The 22421-nt window shown below is 33.9% G+C and overlaps 2 protein-coding genes across 3 annotated transcripts; one reads left to right on the top strand and one right to left on the bottom strand.

The window, feature by feature from the left end:
* The first annotated feature begins 513 nt into the window (after positions 1–513).
* LOC116179440 lies at positions 514–2552 on the top strand. Its single transcript, XM_031499260.1, has 3 exons — positions 514–631; positions 682–747; positions 1573–2552. Exons 1-3 carry the CDS (start codon positions 553–555, stop codon positions 2550–2552), a joined length of 1125 nt encoding a protein of 374 aa, XP_031355120.1. The 5' UTR covers positions 514–552.
* Positions 2553–5638: 3086 nt separating this feature from the next.
* On the bottom strand, positions 5639–17452 carry LOC116176023. 2 transcript variants are annotated; one of them, XR_004146406.1, is made up of 6 exons: positions 14619–17452; positions 9683–12325; positions 9341–9636; positions 6114–6273; positions 5849–6058; positions 5639–5797 (listed from the first exon to the last, which is right to left on the bottom strand). XR_004146406.1 is itself a non-coding variant. In XM_031494460.1 (6 exons), the coding sequence occupies exons 2-6, from the start codon at positions 9969–9971 to the stop codon at positions 5793–5795; spliced, it is 960 nt and encodes a 319-aa protein (XP_031350320.1). In that variant the 5' UTR covers positions 9972–9989; positions 14619–15372; the 3' UTR covers positions 5639–5792. The 2 variants fall into 2 exon arrangements, 1 of the variants encoding a protein (XP_031350320.1); XM_031494460.1 differs by having other exon boundaries at positions 9683–9989; positions 14619–15372.
* Between the last annotated feature and the right edge of the window lie 4969 nt (positions 17453–22421).

The following is a 22421-nucleotide window of genomic DNA, read 5'->3' as shown; positions in this document are numbered from 1 at the left end:
TATAAAAGATGCATGGGGCAACTTATTCAAGCAAAAAATATGCTAGAAGTGGAAAATATATTGAAAGCAATATTTACAGTTGCCCTTTCTGAAAGTGATGGTGTTATGTATGGAGAAGAGACACCTTGCCAAACCAGCAAAAATTTTTTATTAAACCTAATCGGGAATGAACTGGCGACAGAAGAACTGCATTCAGAAGAGCAAGATACGGAGGATGTCTGCGAAAAGGAACACTTTGAAGGTGAAGAAAGTAACAACTTTATGCAATGGGGAAAAGAAATAGAAAATGAGGTCCGAATCAAAATCTCATCTTCATCGGGAAATCATGATAACGCACAGTATCTACCTGAATTAGTTCCAAAGATCATAAAATTATTGCAGTATTTACCAATATGGTCTAACGTCTTATCAGGTGAATTTCCATTAGCCAAAAAAAGTGCTTCGGTCGAAAGCAACTTTAGTGAACTAAAAAAACGAATCTTTTCAAATTCTGTACTACCTTTGCGGTTAGACGCGTTTTTGTCTAAACACTTATTGGCGCTTGAAGGAACTATGAAGATTGCATCTTCTAAAATAGAAAACGTTGTCCTCCCGGATGCTATAAAACTCTCGGAAGCTATAAAAACTAAAGGTGACTATATTCGTATAATTCATAAAAAATACAAAATAAATTAATTTCAGATAGCATACATGGCAACGGTGATGACCATTTATTTGTACATCTAGTGCAGTCTAAAGACACAGAAGGTAAAGTATTTTTTTAAACTAATTTAAACATATCGCTTTTCTATACATATGCAGGGCAGGGTAATGGTAAAATAACAAGTTTGGAAATGGTATCAAAACAAATAATTTTTTCTCAAAAATTTTGATGTTGAAAAACTTTCGAATGGCGGCTATTCTTAAAAAAATAAAAATCGAATTTGATGTTTACCTTTTTTGCCAAGAGTTATACCCAGTTTCACAAAGGCTGATTAAAGTTAACAAATGGGTAAGTCAGTGATTATTGATTAAAGAATATGATTGGTTGTTCATTTAGCACTACTATCCAATCAAATTACTGAATCACTGACTTAATCATTTGTTAACTTCAATCAGCCTTTGTGAAACCGGACATTAGTATTGCTAATTATCTGATACGAGTCATTTTTGTGGTTTTTCATAACTTCAAGAACTCCTTCTAAATGCTTCAGTGCTCCGGATCTAGGAGAACGATTGTGTTGATCAAAATATTGATTTTTAAGTAGAATCGTGGTAGAATCCGACAAATTTGATCTGTATTTTTCTGTATATAGTTCCTCAGTCTATAGTGAACTTGCGTCACGGGCGCTTTCGTCACAACCTTAATCTGTGTTACCGTGCACCCATGATTCAACTTTAGTTTTAAAAAAATGCAAGGAAATAGTTCAAATGGTATGAGATACCTATTTATTATATATAGATATCTTCATAACTTTAAGACAATAATTATCAAACACTTCTTCAATGTGATTTTTTAATCAAAGTTATGTCTTACTTTTTAAAACACTGCCCCGATTTAGCAAAGAAAACTAATATTTAGTCTTATTTTAGAACGAATAAAAAACACGGAAGAGTTTTCGGCGGAAGAAAATTGGAAAGGAACTGTCCTGCCCATAAAAAAGCGGAAAAGAAGTTCCTATTTAGAAAAAAATTCGGAATGGTTGGAAATGAATTTAAACGAAAGCGTTAGATCATTAGCTATAAATATTATAAGAAACGGCAGTTGTCCAGATTTAAAAACAGTTAAAATTGAAGGACTACAATACATATTCACCAATACTTGTGGCTTTGATGCAATTGTACATCTCATAGCTTGTAATTGGTGCGATTATCCTAATATGTCAAATATTTTTAAGTTTCAAGAAACGCGCTTAGGAAAATTAATTGAAATGTGTTTCAAAACAATCAACACAAAATTGTATAAACTTAGAGCGGAGCTTCTTTTAGATTTATTCAAAAAAACAGTAACACAATATTCACATAATTTAATTCAAATTGACACACAATCCACAATTGAGTACCTAATTAGGTCTCTTTGTCAAATGGGCGAATTGCAATATTCGTTAACGGAGAAACGCTTTTGCAATCAATGCAATAGAGTAAAACTTTTAACATCTCCGGATATTCCAGTTGCTCCGCATCTAAATTTAAATATTGTTAAAGAACTACATGATGTTTCACAAACAAGAAAATGCACCAACACAGACTGCGACAACTATCTCCAATGTACATACGAATACAATGAAAACTATCTTTTTTTTGAAATAGGTAGCAATTGTCCTCACAAGCTGTCGACCATAAAGCGTTCAGTTTGGATTAATGGCCAGAAATATCTTTTAGGGGGAATAATTACATATTCAGGATCTACTGCATCATTTAATGAAAAAATGTTAGGTCATTTTAAAACCTACGCTTTCCGACTGCATGGCAGATGGGAAATTTATGATGATCTGTTAAAAGAAAAAGAAACATGTATGGACAGTGAAAGTGTATGCATTGAAGCTATTATATATGTAAAGCATAATCAATAAACAATTACCGTTCGTACCCATGTCTTTGATTTATACCTAACTTGCAAGTTCACCTGTTTGTCGTGTGTATTAGAAGCTTTGAATGCCAGGAAAAGGTATTATCTAAAAAAGTGGCGATCAGATGAACGCTAAAAATGTCCGATTTGTTGTTTCCGGTTACATGGCGCACAATATAACGCAATGTATGTTTAAAATCGGTTCTGTTTGTTAAAAAATCCTAGAGCTAAGGTTTAAGTTAATCGCCAAAATTGTTTTATAAAACAACGGCTTTTGTTAAATTGTATTTTAGAATTACCGGCTGACTGTATTAAAAAATTTTCAACGGCACAATTAATTACACAACGAGCACAAATAATTTTAGTTAAAAGCAGTTGAAATTTGTAAAGAAACCCGGGGGCTGAGCGTCAATTTAACCCCCCAGAATGGATTTTACAAAAACTGGCTACCGGCTGACTGCATCAAACAAATTTTAACGGTACAATTAATTACACAACGACCACAATTAATTTTAGTTAAAATCAGTTGAAGTTTGTAAAAAAACCCGGGGGCTGAGCGTCAATTTAACCCCCCAGAATGGATTTTATAAAAACTGACTACCGGCTGACTGTATTAAAAAAATTTTAACGGCACAATTAATTTCGCAACAAGCACAGTTCATTTTAGTTGAAATCAGTTGAAATTTGTAAAAAAAAACCGGGGGCTGAGCGTCAAAGTTAGCCCCCCGAATTGTTGTTAACACGGGTTATTTTTTTTTTATGGCCTGCACAAATTTAGATATTTGGCGGCTACAGTGTAGCACAATCCACACTAATAAAAAATGTGTCTTAATATATTTTTTTTTCAGTTTTCGGGGCTGAAACTTGATAGACCCGTTCATATCACTTTTAATTAGGGGTACCTGATCTTACATGTAAGCATCAAAATGTAACAGTTTTATTCCATATTTATTAGTCAATCGCTTTCTACATGTTGATGAAGAACTTATCGTAAGGTTTTCCCAAAATGTATTCTATTAACTTGGATTATTGGAAACGCAGTCGCTTAACAATAAAGTCTCTCCTGCTCTTGGAACACTACCTCAGTTGGACTTTCGGTTTTAGGTTTTTCCTAAACCATTTGATATGTTGTCCGACCAAAAAATTAAGATATTGGAATCTTGTGATCAAATGTCAGTTTTATATGATAAACTATACTTTCCTTGCAAATTCACTTGTACATTTCAATTTTTAAGAATAGGGACGAGGAATTGATGCGAGTAAACCTTATATATTTGGGAAGTTTTATCTTCCAATTGGAAAAAATTTTCATTTCTAACAGCCTTACTTTGACGAATTTGATTTTTGAACATCCTAGTTTTGTAAGTCCTCATGTCATAATATTTTTTTGCCATTTGTTAAGAGATTTTCACACCTGTGGTGAAAAATCTGCGACGATAAAGGTAATATCCCGTTTCAAAATATTTTAAAGTAAAGAATTTAAAGCAGTCTCAGAGAAGAATTACACCAGATGAGTACAAAACTGACAAAGCCCAATTTTTTATTTTGGCCGCGCAGTTGGTTAACCAACAATATAACAATTTTTATTATATCCTGAATCACAATCTCCGTTTTAAAACACTCCAAATGCGTGCGAAAATGACTTCATTGTATTTTCATTGTATTTCTATTTAAATAGATACTGCAGGTATAATAAAAAATACTATAAGATAGACGTGTATAATTGTTCTTTAAAGCACTTGCAACGTTAAAGGCACTCCCCATGTAGAAATACAACATTGGTGCAATATTTTTTTTCAATATTCCAATATTCTGCAAATATGGTACTAAATATTGACACGATATTTAATGTTGACATTTTTTATATTGTATAAATATTGGTGTGCAATATTGTGTTCCACTTGTACTTTCAATATTTACTACACAATGTTGGCATAATATTTAGTATAAGTATTACCGCAATATTTGGTACCCAATATTTGTACAATATTGGGTATCAAATATTGATAAAATTTTGGTATCTAATCATGATACAATATTTGGTAAGTAATATTGATACAACATTTAATGTCAAAAGAATTTTGATATTGTATAAATATCAAGGTTCAATATTGAGGAATCCCTTTTTGAACATTGCGTACATATTGTGATGCAAGTATCAGAGCAATATTTGGTATCCAATATTTGTACAATATTGGGTATCTAATATTGATAAAATTTTGGTATCTAATCATGATACAATATTTGGTAAGTAATATTGATACAACATTTAATGTCAAAGAATTTTGATATTGTATAAATATCAAGGTTCAATATTGAGGAATCCCTTTTTGAACATTGCGTATATATTGTGATGCAAGTATCAGAGCAATATTCGGTATCTTACAATACATTTAATAAATATTTATTATTCAGCATTCAGCACCAGATAGCAGCTGAATGATTTCAATACTTACACTAAAATTTACCCATTGTACCTACGATACTTCCATATAATAAAAAAACACACCGATTACTAGTCACACTGAACAGAACAAATAAATCTATAGGAATTGACTTGGAATGGAACAAATGAAATGAACACATGCATGCCTTATATTGTGTAAAACGAATGTCATGAAATGAACACATGCATGCCTTATATTGTGTAAAACGAATGTAGTCATTAAATTAAGGTGGCGCCTATACCTATAAATTTTTTTGCATGACTACTCTATTTTGAACCGATTTTAACCAATTTTTTTTAAATAACCACATTTTATATGGGCCAATAAGAGCAAGTTTTGAATTGTAACGGTCAGCGACAATAATCTTAGGTTTTGTTTGGTGGGCGCTTCCGCTCTGAAATGGTGCAATTTGTATGAACTATGATTATCCTCGTCATTGAAGATACTGAATTCAAAACTTCCTATTATTAGTCCATATGAATTGATTAAAATTTTTTTTTGTAAAAATCGGTTCATAAATAAATAAGTCATGCAAAAAAGTCCGTCCATGTTATAGGTATAGGCGGTATCGCCGCCTTAACGCAAGTATTTAAAAAAAATTTAAAATTTCACTAAGGTTAAAAATAAATACACAAAAGCAAAATTTAAACCCAACTGCATTATATTTAAAAAAAAAACTAATAAACAAATCTACTTACAAATACTATATAAGTACATACTAAAAAACCAAATTCAATTTAAAAATCATGAACATAAACACCATTAAGAACTAGAACATGTACATTGTGATTCTTGTGTCAATCTGGAAAAAAAATTATATTAAATTAAAGATCAAACATGTAGATCCACTCACTTAATTCGATAGGTTCCACCTGTTGATCCTCATTTTCTGCGACAACCCCGTCTGCACTGCTTTCCTCTCCCACAGGCTTGCTTTCCTCTCCCACAGGCTTCAGCTTCCTTCTGTTGCCTCCCTCCCAATCGGAAGCTGAAGCCAATGCAAATCCGATCATTTGTGATATAGCTAAATCAGTTGCATTCTCGTAAACACCTCTTGCAGCACCTTAAATAAGTAAAGCATAAGTTACAAACATCACTATTTGATTTAGGAGACTCACTTATAATGATGTTATAGAACCTTGTTTGCGAAAAATTTTTTTTCCCTTTCCGTCCTTTCGTCGAGTATTGGAGAGCGATATCTTTGGATATCAATCTCTTTATCATGAAGGAGATTGTCTGTCTTAGAGAATTCCCTCCTACCAGTGAAATTATTTTCACCTAAAAATTATTCTTATATTATTAAACGTAGGTACCTGCACTAAAATAATATATAACCATAGACAATTAGTGTACCCAAAAATTCCTACTTACAAGACTATTATTGACCTGCCCAATATTTTTTAAATGCCTGATATTTTCCTAGGATACAATGGAGAAGTTTGATGAGGTTGATAATACCACATTCAAATAAAATATAGATCAAAACTAATACCTAAACGTGATCAAAAAATTGCAAAGTCAATACAGGGTGTACATACAGGGTGATTCCTATAGTACCTGCCACCGTTTGGGAGCGTGTAGGTGGTGCGTAGGGGAGTATTTTGATATAGGACACTTGGGGTCGGAAATCTAAAATAAGGGTGCCAGAGCCAAATTTACCTTCTGGAATTTCGCGCCTGTAGGTAGGCAACCCAACCGGCCGGCGGTGCACACGGAGCGATCTCAGGCGGCGATGTGTGGCTGACACTTGATCAGAATTTTGTTTAAACCCACGAAATCCCGTCTGCAACGACGCGTATCAAGTGAATAAACACTATGGCACGTTTTACTAACACGGAATACGCGGACATGCACTTCATGTACGGATTGGCAAATGGTAACGCACGAGCTGCACGACGAGCGTACGCTGAGCGGTATCCAAACCGTCAGTTACCCTGCAGACAGGTCTTTCAAGAAGTTCACTTCCGACTGTGCGAGACAGGGCAATTGCAGGTAAGCTGACGGAGGCTTAACTTTACACACAGATTCGTGATGCACATCGATACTTGGGTCATTTAAGCACCCATTTCGAAAAGTTTGTTTGTTTACACCGACCTCCTCCTATTTCGCAGCCCACTAGCGCCCGTGATCGCGATCGCCCGTTGGTAAATGCCTTAGAGGAGGATGTGTTGGAACGTTTCGAGGCAAACCCGCGTACTAGCACTCGACTTGTAGCAGATCAGGTGGGTTGTAGTCAACACACAGTGTGGAACATCGCCAACAACAACAACTTACACCCCTATAAGTTTAAGAAAGTGCAAGAGTTACGGCCGGGTGACCATGAAAGGAGGCTGGAATTCTGCAACTTAGTCGTCCAGGAGGAAGAAGCTAATCCGAACTTTCTGAGGAGCGTGCTAGTTACTGACGAGAAAGGATTCTCAAGAGAGGGGACCTTCAATCCTCGTAACAGCCACTACTGGGCGGAGCACAATCCTCATGAAACGTTTACGCGAGGATACCAGGACAAGTTTTCTTTAAACGTTTGGGCTGGCATCCTGGGGAACAACCTACTGGGGCCTTACATCCTCCCTCCGCGTCTAAATGCCCATAATTACCTGATTTTCCTGCGCGAGGTGCTACCAGAACTTTTAATGGATGTTCCAGTGAACTTGTACTGGGACCACTGGTTCCAGCACGATGGGTGCCCTGCTCACCACGGGCGGCAGGTGAGGGAACACTTGGACCAAACCTATCCGGACATATGGATCGGCCGTGGAGGTGCGGTGGAGTGGCCTGCCCGCTCGCCCGACATCACCCCATTAGATTTTTACTTGTGGGGTGTGATGGAAGCGCACGTCTACGAGACTCCCGTCGAATCCGAAGAGGACTTAATTGCGCGCGTCGTCATGGCCGGAGAGGCTGTTCGCCAGGACATAGGAGTCTTCACGCGAGTTCGAGGGGGAGTGGTTGGCTAGATGTAGGAAGTGCATTGAGAACAACGGTGGCCACGTTGAACACTTGTAAACGTTATTGCTTTTGACTGTCGTTTTCCCTCCTACCCTCCCATGTCGCTTCCTCGCGCTAACTCGCTCTGCATCGCTCCGTGTGCACCGCCGGCCGGTTGGGTTGCCTACCTACAGGCGCGAAATTCCAGAAGGTAAATTTGGCTCTGGCACCCTTATTTTAGATTTCCGACCCCAAGTGTCCTATATCAAAATACTCCCCTACGCACCACCTACACGCTCCCAAACGGTGGCAGGTACTATAGGAATCACCCTGTATAAGTATGTAAAAAAAAATTGGGTGGTAGAGGGGATCAAAACAAGCACTTTTTCCAAATAAATCGAGGGTCCAACGCGTTTCGTTTGGGAGCCACCCCCAAAAAAGTGGTGAAATTTGCATTATTCTTCTTTAATTTTTTTCTCAGCAACATAAGAGTTACAAAGACGGTTGATACGTCTTTTAAAAACTAATTTCAGATTCGTCATTTTCATGTCCAAAAACCCCCAGATACCAAATTTCATCGAAATCAGAATTTTTTTCGCACCCCCATTTAGGGGTGCACCCATTCGTGGAAGCAATTTTTAAAAAATTTTTGCAAAATCGGAAAGCCCATACCCGAAAACCTATTCAAAGACGTATCAACCGTCTTTGTCTCTTATGGTTGCTGAGAAAAAAATTAAAGAAGAAATGCAAATTTCACCACCAGTTTTTTGGGAGTGGCTCCCAAACGAAACGCGTTGGATCCTCGATTTATTTGGAAAAAGTGCTTGTTTTGATCCCCTCTACCACCCAATTTTTTTTTACATACTTATATGTAACACCCTGTATATCACTAAGAAATATAATATTTGAGTTTACGATTTGAATTGTATTAATGCAAAGTTCGCGCGCCAATCACGAACAGTATACGTACTAAACGAACCAATACGCGGGCGTCAAACGCGGACGCTAATGGAAACGAAATTTAAAGTCTCGTAACTTTTTCATTTATGAAGCTATTTAACCATTCTTTCGCTATTGTGTTGACAAAGGTTTCCATGGAAATTATCGTCCCAAATTCACCAGAACGTTTGAGAAACTGAGCCGTTTATGTATATGTTACAGTCAAAGTGATTAATCCGGTCATTATTCATAATGACCGGTCAATGTGAATAATTAAGGGAAGAAAAATTTTTTGGACAGTCCCCGGAAACTTAGGGGAAGGGAAACTATTGCCATTTATGAAACTGAGAAGAGAGTTTCCCTTCCCCTAAGTTTCCGGGGACTGTCCAAAAAATTTTTCTTCCCTTAATTATTCACATTGACCGGTCATTATGAATAATGACCGGATTAATCACTTTGACTGTAACATATATATACTTACCAGAGCGTCATGTTTTTCCGGCAACAAATTCTCTGCGTCTATAAAGTCGGCGTCAGTTTTTATAGGTAGCGGTAGAGGCCATTCTGGTATACTTTGTTTTTCGTAAACATTAGACAACTTCATTCGGAGATGATTTTGACCATTTCTTAGGTCCTTTAATTCTATAGAGATTTTAGCTATTTCTTCTAAAATTAATTTATAATTCCCATTTATTTTGTCTAGAATTGGCAGCAATGACTCTCGAAAACCATCTCCTGGTGGTGCATGAACACTACTGCACGGCGATGGGCTTTTGTCTGTAAGTAATTAAAATAAGAAACTTTTATGGAATCATAAACATACCTATACATGATCGAGTACCGTCAGTGTCAAGGGAAGAAGTGTTTTCCAGCGTGTGTAACATTTTCTCACCTTCTGCGTAGGAGTTGACGGTCTTTTTGAAAACTGCATCCAACTCAGTGTATACATATTTGGTGGATGGTTCCTCACAGTTTTTAATAATTTTTTTTAATTTGCTGGATTTAATTTGCTTTGGGTACATATACTTATTTCGAACAGCGGAATCGACAACCCAGGATGACGGCACAACATCAGTCGTATTTTCAGTTGTCCAAATAATAACATCCCACATTATTAGTGATGTTGAAAACTTGAAAGTGCCAAAATTATTTTTTACGATACAATACAGTGCTTACCTAATCTAAAACTAAAGCAAGTTACATTTATGATTTGCGTTTAGTAAGTTACCTACTATACTCAAGTACCAAATCAAAGTGCTTATATGATGCAAGTAAATAAATTTCGCTGTTTGATTTAGTTATTTTAACTATTATACATGTATAATTTCAGGTGAAGTGTAAAATCACTGTGCCTACTAATAATACGTATATTAATTTGTGTGATGCAACATTGCAACTGCAACCATATTATTTTCAACAATAAAAACCACACATTTGGAAAAAAAGTCTTTGGCATTTATTTTAAAAAGAAAAGAGCTTTTATCTGATACCACGGATGTGTATAATTTTGAGGAAGTAATTGAATATATGGAATATAAATTACTATATGATTGAAAAACATGACCAAAAAAAAATAATTCTGTTCCAATTTCTTCAATTTTTGCTACATGCATTACTTTATTGTTCTTTAACCATATATATGAATCTGCACTAGTATCAGCTTTAATACAAAAATTGTCGTATTCAATAAAGTTTATAAAACCTAATTTATTTTTTTTATATTAATGATGTTATTGCTTTGGCGATACAACGAAATAGTTGGAAAATTTTCAGACAATCTTCTACAAATTTGGGATAGTGGTTTATTAGGGGTGCGAATTAAGTGTTTAAGTTTTCCTAAAAATGACTCAAAAACGAAGCAACTAATTTGATCAACTGGAATATTTGCTGTAACTGCATCATGTACCAAATGATAAATAGAATGCATATTATATGAAGTTTCTTGTTCACCGTAAATTTTTTTAACACCACAAAAAAAAAATTTTATGCAATCAATAGCAACACATCCATACTCTTCCAGTAGCTTTTTTGAACATATTATTCGTATGGCACAGTGATAATATAGGAAATTCTTATACAGTTTTTTAGGTAAAAAATTGTTTAAAACAATTGGTCCAATGTACAACATAAAAAATCTAAATTCTGTTGCTTTCCAACGGTCAAGCTCATTCAAGGTTCTTGGTTTTCTTTGGAATTCAACAGGAATATAATTTCTGACAGAATGTAGTAGATTACTAATTAAAATTATTTTACAGCGCGATAAGCTGTTTGCACTTCGAATTTTAATCCATAAATTAAGAAGTCTTTTCATCACCCCTAAACAAGCCATATGCATGTAATCCAAAGTTACATCGTTAATAAGATCAATATCTAATTGTACTAAAGGAGATGTGCTAACATGGTGTTCTTTATTATGTCTATTTATAAAAGAGATGTGCGTTCTTAAGTCACAATTTAAATCAGGAAATACCACTTTGTTGTCTAAATAAACACCTCTAATTGTGCACCGTTCACAACCATAATAACTGTTATGGCTTTTAATGCATTTAATAAAAGCTCTTGCAGGAGCATCACAAATAAATGATTTAATTTTAATGGAATACTGAGTGTTATTATGTAAAAGACCATGAATAGTCAAGTGTTTCATTTCAATAATGAATTGTGCCAAAAATTCCCCTATTGAAAACGGTTTACTGTCACCATAAAATATGGCAATTGGCCACGGAGTACTTTTAAAGTCTGGCGATATAACTGATGCTAAGATTGGCCAAAGTTGATTAGAAGTACTTTTTTGAATTGGTATTCCATCAATATTTATGAGCAAGTAAACAATTTTTTCATCATGCTGTAGGTAAATTTGGTGAAATTTATCAAGGAAATTAGTTAAAAAATTGTGTACTCCAAAATACACAAATTCGCCAGTAGTGTTTCGTAAGGATGCCATATTTTTTACTTCATAATTATCACTAGTGTTTAATAATGTTTTTGAACATAAAGGTAAGCCGCTATGGTATTTTTTTAAAATCCGTAATAAAGAATTTAATTGTTTATGAGTAACTTTTTCTGTTATCGACCAAAACTTCAGTTCTTCTGGTAAAGTAGTTATTGAAGGAACCATATGTGTATTACAGTCACTAGGTAAATTTTGGTTATCAATGTCGCAAACACTATTGCTGTTCGAACTTGAATTACTAGAGATGTTAAGTTGTAGATGTTCAATTTCATGCACAGATTCATCATGTGAATCAAAAGAATTGGGTATGTTAGTACCGAACATATGTTTGTTATTAATGTTTGTTTGTTTAGCATCCCCATTAGATTTTAACACAGTTGTCGAGGAAGTCGAGGTACAAGCGTAGGTTTCCATATTCTTTTTTTGATCTGTTGCATAGCGTACATGCTTCAGAGATGCTAGTTTACGTTTAATTGATATATGCTTTGCTGAACGACTTGTAGGTTTGTACATCTACAAATAATCATGGTTGTCAATACTTAAACATACACATTAACCGAAGGGTTGGCCATCTCGTAACATTGGTGTACAAATAGTAGCAATTTTGGAAATGTTGTGTTGAGTTTACTGAATTCATTTAATATTTGGTAATTTTTAATTTTGGTGTAGGTACATCATGATACGTCATGTTCACCCCTCCACGTTACTAGTAAGATATCACTACGTAAGTATGTCAGCTTTCCTACTTATAAGTCCGAACAAGTTTCTGATTTTCGGTTAAAACATTATAAATTCATTTTAGTATACTGATTCATTTTAAAATTTAAAACGTATTTATGCCAAGTACTGCAGTTACTTCTATACAGCATCGCAAGAAATTATTTGTTTCCATAATTATATTTTATATCTAAAGTAGGCACTAATAATAAGATTCCATTATTGAAACTTGCAGAATAGGGTATGAAAAATTACCACGAAGAAATGAAATACAGAACCAATTAGGCAATTATCCTGCGAATCTTTAATGGCGATAAAATAATGTTGAATCGTTCTTCGTACGTTATAACATTAATTAAAATGTAGAAAATGCAATAGAAATTTTCTAGCCATATGAGAATCCCGTCATATGTTGGCAACAATGACACATATTTCAAGTTGAGGAAGTGAGAAACCAATCTTTTAAATAAAGAAGGAAACAAAGAGCATTAAACAACAACAAACAATGAAAGTTATTATTTGTTTTTCTTTAATCTGCTATTCGATTTACTATATGTCATTTTGAAAACTACTTTATAATTTTGTTTTATTTTAGTTTATACGTGGTAATGTTAAAACAACATATTCTGTACTTAAACGGATTTTATTTTTTGTAGAATATTAAACATTATTATTATTATTATTATTATTATTAACATTATTATTATTTGTTAAAGATTACATGAAATGCTGAAACTTAAATACATGGTGTCCAGTTTTCGAAATATAGCAAAATTCGAATATGTCATCCCGTTTTTTTACATTTTTAAGATGCAGGAGAAACGCGTGGCACCCCAAGTTTCCTTATACATTCTTTGCGAAGAGTGCTTTGGAAAAATTGCTGTTGTAAACAAAAGTTTGACAGTTTGATCCTAGTTCAACTAGGTAGCGTTTGTGCTAGACATGGTACAAATTTTCGTTCGGTTGAAAATCGAATGTTCTCAACACAACTGAGTAGTTCCATGCCAATGCAACTACGAGCAGATGGGTAAAACTGTCAAACTTTTGTTTACAACTAAAGAACTTTTTGATTTTCCAAATCACAATAAAAATGTGACAATGAACCACCATATTATGTGATACATCCTTGTAAAGAGAAAAAAGGCTTAATCTAAAATTGTCAAAATCCAAAATGGGGCCCATACAAAAATAAGGCTGCCACGTGTTCCTCAGTCATCTTGAAAATTATTAAAAACTAGATGGCATTTTCGGATCTTCCATAAAAAAGTGTCTGAATAATGTTTTGGTTAGAAATATCTAGTAAGTACGATTAGTTTATCAAGATAATTTAAATTTCTTTTCAGATTATTTTTCAGCACGAAAACTCGCAACTTTGCACTCATTTAACCATCAAAATCCTATCTCTTAAAGATAAGCGAGATGCCCATAGTGGCAAATTGAAAAATGGACACCCTGTATAAAAAATTGGAACAATTATAGCAAACGAGCTCCTCCAAATTTCATAAAATTCGATTATGCACAGATTGAATGTAATTAATGCATTAGAGGTTCATAAATGACCTTATTTGTTTGGCCGTAATTGCTAATTCACGAAATCCGATCGACAAATTCGACAAAGGATCTACCTGCAATGATTTTATCGTAATCGATCATTCATCCTAAGCCCTAAGCTAAGGGATAAACACCGAAAAATGGCGAACTCTCTTGGGAGCTCGTTAATAAATTAAACTAGGTAATTACAGGATTTAGAAAGTAAGCGATAATCTGAATATTAGTACCTACATACTGTCTTTTCAATGATATAAGTACAAGTACTGCTAAAGCTGTTTTTTATATAAAAAAAATGGAATACACTAGGAATAATTATGCAAGCAAATAATTGAGCAGAAATATAATTAGACGATGTGTAAATCAAAATGCCGATTGAATAAGAATTTTTGACACAAAGGACTCTGACATAATAGCTTTTCGGTTTTCAACTTTAGGTACATGCAAGTGCTTGTTTATCATGTTTATGCACAGTCACGGTATCATATCTATTCAATGTAGGAATCTAGATTGCTGGAAAATATACAATTTATAGACTTACCTTACTGTGGCAGATAACGGGCACTATCAAATCAGACACTTAAAATACTTAAACCGTATATTCAATTCAATCAGGGGTTAAACGTTAAACAATCATAAGTACTTGCCAGACCACACTGTGCTAATTGCTAAATGTAAATAGTTAACAATGAAAGAATTGAAAGAAAGCTTGCACACGGATGCGGGGCGAGACGAATGCTTGCCTCTGCCCGTTGAGTGATAAATCCCACTCAACGCTCTGCCTCAATTGCAAAACAGCAGTATAAGCGGATTGACGTTATAGCGTTAAGCTACAGAAGCTCATCTGTCTCGTTCTATTCAGTATTCACACCTCACGTGAAATGAGAAGAAAGCATTGCCGCGTTTGCACTTGCAAGGTACTGACAAACAGAAACGACCAAATGCGTTTCTCAATTCTCGCTCCTATAACTGTGTTTATATTCAATGCTATAACTATAACCTTTGGCCTTGGGTAGTGTTGCCAGATTTGAATGTCATGCTTTACCTACTTTAACCAAAGTCGCATTAATGATTAATAAATAGGTAAATAAGAAATTAATTAAATTAAAGGGGGTGTATCTTATACAAAATTCGCTAAACCACAAGAAAGATTATATTATAATCGCCTACTTGGAATCAGGAGTACGTGCGGCCTTGATTGCGCCATTGATTTGTTAATCAATTCAGACATACGCTCGAAGACACTAGGAACCGGTAACATGTGTGCGAAGTTTATACAAAGCTTGTCTGAACTTGATTGCAAAATGAAAACCAAATAGCGTTTTTATTCAATGTTAAAACGCAGGACCACAGGCTTTTGATAGTACCTACTACACGTTTGGGAAAAAGCCCTTCCTTGAAAATTATATCTAAATAACTGCTTGCTTACATCCTATTTAGAATTCACACAGCTGTAAATCGTATTGCACTTCGGTTATCGTGCATTGAGATCAAAGCGTGGGATCCTTCAATCCTTCTTTCTAAATAGAAATACTACAGAATACTTTACCTGTAGCTCTAGCTGTACCCCCCGCAAAATAGACGGATTGAGAAATTTCAAGAAAATTCCGGTTCTGTTAATCTAAACTAAAGAGAATTTGCATAAGAAAGCTTGACTCATTGAAAACGAGAGGCAAGTGTATACCAGTACTTAACGGATAATTCCTCAAATTTATGGAATATTTCTAATCACCTGTGGCGTGCTGTATTCCATCAGTGGCGTATCAAACTTACTTTTTTTTTTAATGGAACGCCCCACATTTAATTGCAGAATGGGAACGTACTTGAAAATTACGTATTTTTTATGTAACGTATTAATTATGCCCTTAATTTTAACGATTTCGCTGTTTTATAACCCGTTTTTCCTCAAAATTTGACCAATCGACGAATTTTTTTTAGAGAAACTAAATCGCTCCGGCGGCGGCTAAGTTTTGAATTGAGGCACAGACTAAGACCTCTTCCACTATCACATATAATTGAATAGGTATGTGGTTTTTTGTGCTAGTGGAAAGTTTGTAGTTTCGGATATCCAGAACTACAATTTGTTTAGGGAATTGCCATTTCAATTGATACTTGATACTTTGACATATGCCTGGCGGTTCCGCCTCTCCCAGAATTAAGTCAGCTGTCGTGGGGATGTATCCCTGGTAGAGTCTAACAGCTGGGGTACATCTCCACAACTTTGTTGCCATTGCGCTGGGCCGCGACATATGCCAAACAATGTGGTGGATTTTGGGGATTGGGGGGGCTGTGAGGGGGGCGGCTAACTGGTTTTTTTTTTCTTTCCGACCCAAAGGGGTACGGCCACAGCTTCGCCACTGGTATACTGCCTTAGTGGGAACTCAGCTTTCAATCTACTGCCCCTCCTCCCGGCGTTCCTCTCGCTTCTTCGCTCCTACGCTGCTTTTCCCTTCTTATTGTTGTCTTTCCCCTGTATTGCTTTCTGTCTCATCTGCGTCTTCTTCCTGGCTGCTTGTACTTATATCGGATTCTTCCTCCACTTCAAGCATTCGTCTGCTTTCGGTCTTCATTTGTTGTTTATCTCTACTCCACTCTACCCATCGTTCCCTGGGTATCCCCGAGGCCTCAATCGCTTGGTCTATGGTGGTGTTCCATGTGAAGCAGGGCCGCCCTACCTTCCATACCGCGGCGTGTAGATTCTTGGCGACTTGCAATATATGATCTTTACTCCTCCTGTGTATATGCCCCCAGAATCTGAGCTGCCTCATTTTCAGTCTTTTTTAAAAATACGACATTTGACGAAGGTCAATCAAACATTTTATTTTTTCAATATAAAGTATACTAAACAAATTACGTGAAGCAATTATGATCCGAAGGGCCTTAGCCCCACCATGTACATCAGAGTAATTTCATTCCGTCACAATAATCATCAGCTTTATTTCTGTTACAACAATATGCAGTCGAGTATCAGCCATTATTAACGAGCTCCTAGCGAGTTCATAATTTTGCGGTGTCTGTCCGTCCGTCTGTCGGTCCGTTTGCACGATATCTGGAAAACAAATGGACCGATTACGATGAATCTTTGCAGGGAGGCCCTTATGACATCTCGACCATTTGTGAACCGAATTGCATGAAATTGAAACTGGGCATATTTTAGCCATATAAGACGCAATGTAAAAAGTCGAGTCTAATCGATTCAACATTCACAGTGCCCTTTTTTTAAAACTTCCGAACGTCGGTAGTGGATGCCGACAAAGGGAATGCTGGTACTCTCCGACAAGATCTCACTGTTGGTAGGGTCGAAACTTCAAACGGCAAATGCGGGTGAACGGAACGACGGAAGTCGCTAACAACTCAACGATAACCAAGATAATAATAATGTAACAACGATATTTGCACAATATTCAAAATCATTATATTATCGTTTATTGAAATTCCAATATTTGTTCAATATCGGCTAAATGATGTAAGTATAACAGCTTCTAAATGTGTTAACAACGATATTTGCACAATATTCAAAATATTTATTTTTCGTATATTGGAATAGTAGTTCAATGTCGGATAAATGTTGTAAGCACAATATCTTCTAAATGATGTAACAACGATATTTGCACAATATTCAAAATCATTATATTTTCGTTTATTGAAATTACAATATTTGTTCAATATCGGCTAAATGATGTAAGTACAACAACTTCTAAATGTGTTAACAACGATATTTGCACAATATTCAAAATATTTATTTTTGAGTATATTGGCATCACAGTATTTGTTCAATGTCGGATAAATGTTGTAAGCACAATATCTTCTAAATGATGTAACAACGATATTTGCACAATATTCAAAATAATTATTTTTCCGTTTATTGAAATTACAATATTTGTTCAATATCGTAAGTACAATAACTTCTAAATGATATAACAACGATATTAGCACAATATTCAAAATCATTATATTATCGTTTATTGAAATTACAATATTTGTTCAATATCGGCTAAATGATGTAAGTATAACAGCTTCTAAATGTATTAACAACGATATTTGCACAATATTCAAAATATTTATTTTTGCGTATATTGGAATCACAGTATTTGTTCAATGTCGGATAAATGTTGTAAGCACAATATCTTCTAAATGATGTAACAACGATATTTGCACAATATTCAACATCATTATATTATCGTTTATTGAAATTCCAATATTTGTTCAATATCGGCTAAATGATGTAAGTATAACAGCTTCTAAATGTGTTAACAACGATATTTGCACAATATTCAAAATATTTATTTTTGCGTATATTGGAATCACAGTATTTGTTCAATGTCGGATAAATGTTGTAAGCACAATATCTTCTAAATGATGTAACAACGATATTTGCACAATATTCAAAATCATTATATTTTCGTTTATTGAAATTACAATATTTGTTTAATATCGGCTAAATGATGTAGTACAATAACTTCTAAATGATGTAACAACGATATTTGCACAATATTCAAAATCATTATATTTTAGTTTATTGAAATTACAATATTTGTTCAATATCGGCTAAATGATGTAAGTACAACAACTTCTAAATGTGTTAACAACGATATTTGCACAATATTCAAAATATTTATTTTTGCTTATATTGGCATCACGGTATTTGTTCAATGTCGGATAAATGTTGTAAGCACAATATCTTCTAAATGATGTAACAACGATATTTGCACCATATTCAAAATAATTATTTTTCCGTTTATTGAAATTACAATATTTGTTCAATATCGTAAGTACAATAACTTCTAAATGATATAACAACGATATTAGCACAATATTCAAAATCATTATATTTTCGTTTATTGAAATTACAATATTTGTTTAATATCGGCTAAATGATGTAGTACAATAACTTCTAAATAATGTAACAACGATATTTGCACAATATTCAAAATAATTATTTTTTCGTATATTGAAATTACAATGTTGGTTCAATGTCGGCCAAATGTTGTATCTACAATATCTTCAAAATGATGTAACAACGATATTTGCACAATATCCAATATCATGATTTTTACTTTCATTGAAATCACAATATCAATGCAGTATTATGTAAATATAAATTGTACAATATTTAATGACAAATATTCAGACGATATGGTGCCAATATTGAATTTCATTGACAAATATTCAAATATTGGTACGATATAAACACGTTGTAAACACAATATTCATATCTACATGGGTCCGCTTTGCGTCGTGCCCTTAAACTCGTGGCGCGTGCTTTAAAGACTTGATTATACACTTGTATCTTAATATACTATTTTGACATCTCTATTATCTAAAAAGAATGCGTAAAAAGCACTTATAATGTCCTCTTTCGATCGTCCTGAAGTCGCTTCATGCCACACAACAGCCGTTGGAAAGGTCTTCTGCATTTTTCCTACCGGAACAATGCTTTCGTTAAAGGCGATAATGCGCGGTACAAAGATCACCTCTTTGAACATTTCTGCCCGAGGAATGACCTGAAACAAAAAATGCTGTTTTAATTGTGTTCTGGAGGTAACGTTTTTATTACAGCCGTTTAATAAACTATTTATAGTGATGTGTTTACCTTCTGAAGATCTGCGGAACATGTCAGGGTATCAGGAATGTCAGCTTTAGCATCACTCTGGTACTGCTTCCTAGCCAGGTTTGCTTTTTCTATATGTTTCTTCCATAAGGCACATGCATCGCATGCAATTTCTAAGGATTTGGAGTTATGATTAGACGTCTTTTCATGCATTTTTATTTTCTCACAAATGAAGCGCTCTTCGTGTCCAAGAGATGAAAACGAAATATTCATTTTACTAACAACTTAACTTCTCTGTACAGATAGTAGGAAAACGATATATCTGTATATTTTTCCTTAAAGTGATTGTACATCATTGCAATCGTAATGTCACTTGGCAGGTATCTCCTATTTGGAGCATGTTCCCTCCTATAATGTGATATTGTGGGATTGAACGATTCTATATGATGTTGTATTAATGTGCGATCTATTTTCTTTGTTGAACTGGAACGGCCACGTTGACTAGATTTCGCTTTTAATTCTAATCGACCTGCAGATAAAGCTGTTCGTATAACCCGATCGATATTTAGTGAATACCCCAGAGTTGCTAAGAAAAACCTCTTACATACACGGAAAAAAATTACGTAGATCAACTAAAAAAAGATTAGATTCATTGTCTAAAATCTTTCAATAAAAATTAGCCAAAAAATGCAGTTAGGCATTTAATCTAATTAGATAGTTGTATTTTTTCTACTAAGAAATGTGATTGTTTTATCTACTCGAATAGTAAAAACAATTAATTAGAATAATTGTCATTATAAATTTGAATAGATATATGGTACTACATAATTGTTTCATTTAACTACTAAATTTAAGAAAATTGTCTAATTTTTTTTAAATACTAGACATATTATTTAGCTTACTCGACTCTTGTGATTTAGTTAATTTACCTTTTTGTTTATAAAATATCTAACTATTATCCGAAGTTTCAGACACTTATTATGACTAATGTACCTATTAATATAAACTAGACATTTTTACTAATGTTTTGTTCAAATTAAAGAAGCGTGTAAAACATTTTGATTAGATATTTAAACTACATTTAATAAATAAAAACACTATTAAAATATAACTGTTTATTTTTTTTAAGTAAGATACAAAAAACATAGAAAAAGTTTTAGTACTAAATTTAACTTAAGTATACTATTTAAACACACTAATTACGTTTAGAACTATGCATTAATACCTTTCAAAAGTCTACATGTATATAATTTTTTTATCAAACAATGTTGTAAACATTTCCATGCACTAAACTTGAAATCCAAAAGAATGTTTTAATTTAATAGCCATCGACTTATCATATAACGTTACCACATTTGTCGGTGGGTACATAATTTTATTGCACATTAATATAGTGTCAATATTGGAAGTTGGCTTTTCAACAATAAAAGATAGTAAATGTTTATCATACCGTTTAATTTGAATAGATTTTGTAAGAAAATAATAATTTCCTTCAACCCAAATAATAAAATCTATAGAATATAAGGATATTAAACCATTAGAATTGATAGCAACAACATCATTTAATTGATATTTTGTGTTACATACATGTACTTTAGAACAACATAAAACGTTTTTCAACAAATTGGAATTAAACTCTATACTATCAAAGTTAACATTAAAAACTTTTTCACTCAGGTCAAAATATTCTCCCATTAATAAATCTGTTTGATATTTCATTTGCAGAGAATGTAAATGTCCGGCCAAATTAAATTGCCACTTGATTGCTGCACTCATTAAAACATTTTTTCTGCACGCAATATTGTTTAAATATAATTTTGCTTGTTTGTGCTTAGCTTCCTGTCTCATTACCCACAATCCTTTTAAAGGTCCTAGTTTACGTATAACATTTGGATAATGCACCACAAAATGATGCTTAGGAGTAAGTTCTTTTTGAAAAAGATCCAAATAAAGCTCGTGGTGATTTTTTATTGTGTTTTGTAGTTTATTCAATGTATTTTCGTTATACGATGGAAGAAAACATAGATTTGTTAATTTTATAAGCAAGAGGAGGCAGGCCCACACTGGATCTTTCACTGGTACCAGCTCTCCAACTAATAATGGTAAATGATGTAAAAAGCACTGCATTTCACTAGCAGACATTTTTAGCTTATTGCTGTTTAGGTTTTTCACTGTAATAGAAACAGATTTATTACCATAATCAGAACGATGATATTGAAAGTTTGCTTTTCGGTTGTTTAAAATTGATAATGTAAAATATTTTTTATCATATACAAAGCAATTTAAAATTTGACAAAGTTCTACGTGGCAAATCCCCTCAAAAATGTCATGCATTATGTCTACCGATATGTTGTCTGCGGCACGAAACGATGGTATAGCATTGAATACACACATTTCCTTGATTCCTGTTTGAGATACATCATTTTGAAATAAATGTTGCCAATAGTCTTCTGCCGTCCTTAAGACAAGTTTGTTTTCTACCGTTTGTTTTTTCATTTCATCTTTGTGAGATCGACAAATTCTGCAAAAAAAGTTTGCAGAAAAAGACCGTGTAAACCCCATTATAGTATTTAAGCCTAAATTGTCTCCTACTAGAGCAGATAAAATTAAATATACGCGTTTAGGTTTGGAATTAATAGTAATTTGTATACCATTTTCCTCTAAATTTTTTAAAAGAGAGCAAAGAGGTCCAAAATTTTTAGCCAAGCCAAATTCTAAACTTGATGACCGTGTAAGACACGCTACAAAAATGTTATTCAATTTAGAAATATCTTCAGAATTTAATAACGGAAA

Source organism: Photinus pyralis, unplaced genomic scaffold (genome assembly GCF_008802855.1).
Source record: "Photinus pyralis isolate 1611_PpyrPB1 unplaced genomic scaffold, Ppyr1.3 Ppyr1.4_LG1, whole genome shotgun sequence".
Lineage (NCBI taxonomy): Eukaryota > Metazoa > Arthropoda > Insecta > Coleoptera > Lampyridae > Photinus > Photinus pyralis.
Note: the sequence above shows the minus strand (reverse complement) of the source record. Positions and strands in the feature narration are given on the sequence as shown.